Source organism: Salpingoeca rosetta, assembly GCF_000188695.1.
Source record: "Salpingoeca rosetta unplaced genomic scaffold supercont1.151, whole genome shotgun sequence".
In the NCBI taxonomy this organism is placed as follows: domain Eukaryota; class Choanoflagellata; order Craspedida; family Salpingoecidae; genus Salpingoeca; species Salpingoeca rosetta.
Genome location: NW_004754787.1, coordinates 1 through 2,539, shown reverse-complemented (window position 1 = coordinate 2,539; position 2,539 = coordinate 1). Strand labels below are relative to the sequence as shown.

General features: G+C 54.7%; 1 protein-coding gene across 1 annotated transcript; it reads left to right on the top strand.

Moving 5' to 3' along the window:
- Positions 1 to 116: 116 nt before the first annotated feature.
- On the top strand, positions 117 to 797 carry PTSG_13232 (uncharacterized protein; the record flags this gene model as incomplete). Its single annotated transcript, XM_004987380.1, has 1 exon — positions 117 to 797. A coding segment is annotated over one exon (681 nt), but the record flags the coding sequence as incomplete, so codon positions are not given.
- Positions 798 to 2,539: the final 1,742 nt, after the last annotated feature.

Here is a 2,539-nt window from a genome sequence, read left to right as displayed (position 1 = left end):
TGTACTGCTGCTGGTATGGGTGTGTATGGGTGTGTGTGTGTATGTCGTCCGTTCTTGCAAACTGTGTTGTTAAATTATGTGTGTGTTATGTGCGTGTGTGTGTGTGTGTGAACAGTGGGACCGCTGCGTGGCAGATTGCTGTTGCGATTGTGGGCGGCGTTGTGCTGATTGCTGCTGTTGTGCTTGCGGTGATTGGGCGGCGGCGGCGCGGGGTGTCGCCCCCAGCGGCGCACAAGGCAGCCAAGGAGCGACAGACGGTGGCGTTCACGAACCCGGCATACGACACGCCAGGCGACATCACGGCGTGGGGCGCTGACGACACTGGCGAGTACCAGGACTTTGATGCTGTGCAGGGCGATGGCAACGACCTGTACGATGAGCCCGCACTGGCGCATGGCAAGGGCCGCGTTGTGCACAACCCGCTGTACGACGGCGTTGATGAGGATGCGGCGATGCTTGGCATGTACGCAGACGCAAGTGTGCTGCGGTCCAGCGGCGGCGGCGGCGGCGATGAGGATGACGCTGGCGAGACATACATGGCCATTGGCGAAGAGGGTGCTGTGCTGTTTGGTGACGAGGAGGAGGGTGTGGACGAGGCAGACTATGCCGACTTGGAGGAGATAGGGTACCTTGACGTTGGGCCCGAGGCTGAGGGTGATGGCGCCGGTGGTGATGATGCTGACGTGGAGGCGATGTACGAGGATATGGCAGACACGTCTGATGAGGAGCACGGGTTTGGGTCGGACTATGACGAGGTGGACGGAGCCCAGGCTGCCGCAGAGGATTCCGATGAGTGATGCGGCGATGCAGTGATGCGGGGATTTGAGCACGCGTGTTGTGTTTGTGATTTGTTTATTTTGTCGTTTACTTGCCGTTGTGTTTTGTGTTCGTTGATTTGCTGCTGCCTCTCCGTTTGCCCAGGCCTTCTTGGCCCGCCATTTGTATGCTCTTTTCTTTTTCGGTTGTGTTATCCTGCTGCACCGTCACTGCACCGGGACACCTGGTTTTTCTCCTCCTATGTGCTGGGGCTCTCTTCTGTTGAGCGGTGTTTCATGTACTTTCTTTTCTTGCCCTGTTTTTTTTTTTTTTTTTTTTCACGTTTCGGCTGCCGCGCTTACGCACGTGCTTATGTGCTCTCTGTTTTGTGCTCACAAGCTGTGGGGGTGCGTTGGCTTCGTTTGATCGGACAGGTTTGTTGCCATGCTGGGGCATTCACCTGCCATGAGCTTTGTCGTGGCTCGTGCTGTTCCTGGTGCGCGCTTTCTTCAGTCGCCGACACATACAGATCTTTGTTTTCGATGCACATGATGAACGCATCGTTGCGTGTGTCTGTGTGTGTATGTGCAAGCGTGTGTGTGAGAGAGAGAGAGAGAGAGTGTGTGTGTGTGTGTGTGTGTGTGAAGAGTGAGGGAGAGACTTCCACAGGCAGGGACGCGAAAGCAGCGCCACGCGATTACGGCTGTGAGCGGTGACAGCTGAACATCCCCCCCCCCCCTTGGTGATTGCACTGCTTCCGTGGAAGAATTGACACGAAGGGCGAATCAAACGCACAGGTGCGAAACAGTTGAGCTTGCAGTTGAAGAGAACACAGGTGGTTTGGGTCGATTGACGCCTGGCGCACGTGGCACGTAACATCAGGACCGAGTTTGCACTCGGGGAGTTGCTTGCAGGCAGGTGTGCGAGGTAAGAGCAATTTTGAAATTGCGCGGGGGGAGTGCTGGTGTTGCGACAGCATTTAGTGTGGGCGGTGGGTGGGTGACGAATATTGGTTTTACATTCGTGGCGTCGTATGTGCGAAAGCAACATTGCTGCAACATTCGGGGTGTCGTTTGGATGTGGCTTGTTTTGCTTGCAGGCAAGATGAAAGATAATTGACCACAGGCTCTTGTGCGTAGCTTACACTTGGTGGATACAACTCGTCGGCGATGTCGTGAGTTGACCTGTTGCTTGTCACGCTTTGTCCCACAAACACGGGTTCCTCTTGTTTGTGTGGGAAAGTGCTCGTGCCGTTGGCAAAAATGACAGGGTGATGACATGATTTGACACTGCAGATGTTCTTTGTGTAAAGGTTGTTGTGGCTGCACCTTCGGCGATATCGCCTCGCTTCTCTCGCTTGTTGCTCCTTTGTCTCAGCGCTTCCCACGGCTTCCAAGACGTTCCCTTGTGGTGTTTTGCGTCGTTCGCAAGCCAGCTTAGCAAAGGTGGGAGTTTGACCGACTGTGACCAATCCACAAACCACAACAAACCACAACAAACCACAGCAAACCACCACCCAAGCCACCTTACGTTCTCTCACTTTCTTCTTCCTGTCGAAGAACACACAACACCCTAACACCCACCACCACCAACCAACAAGAACCTTCATCAAGCCAAGACAGCAACCCCTCCAAACTCGCCAGGCAAGAGCATCTCAACCGCAGCAACAACAGCATCTCGCGCAATGATGGTTGTTGTGGTTGCAGTGTTTGTGGCTGCCGCTTGTTGTTGTTGTTGTTTTCCCCCCTCTGCCACAGCGGCAGACGTTCCTGTCGACACAACA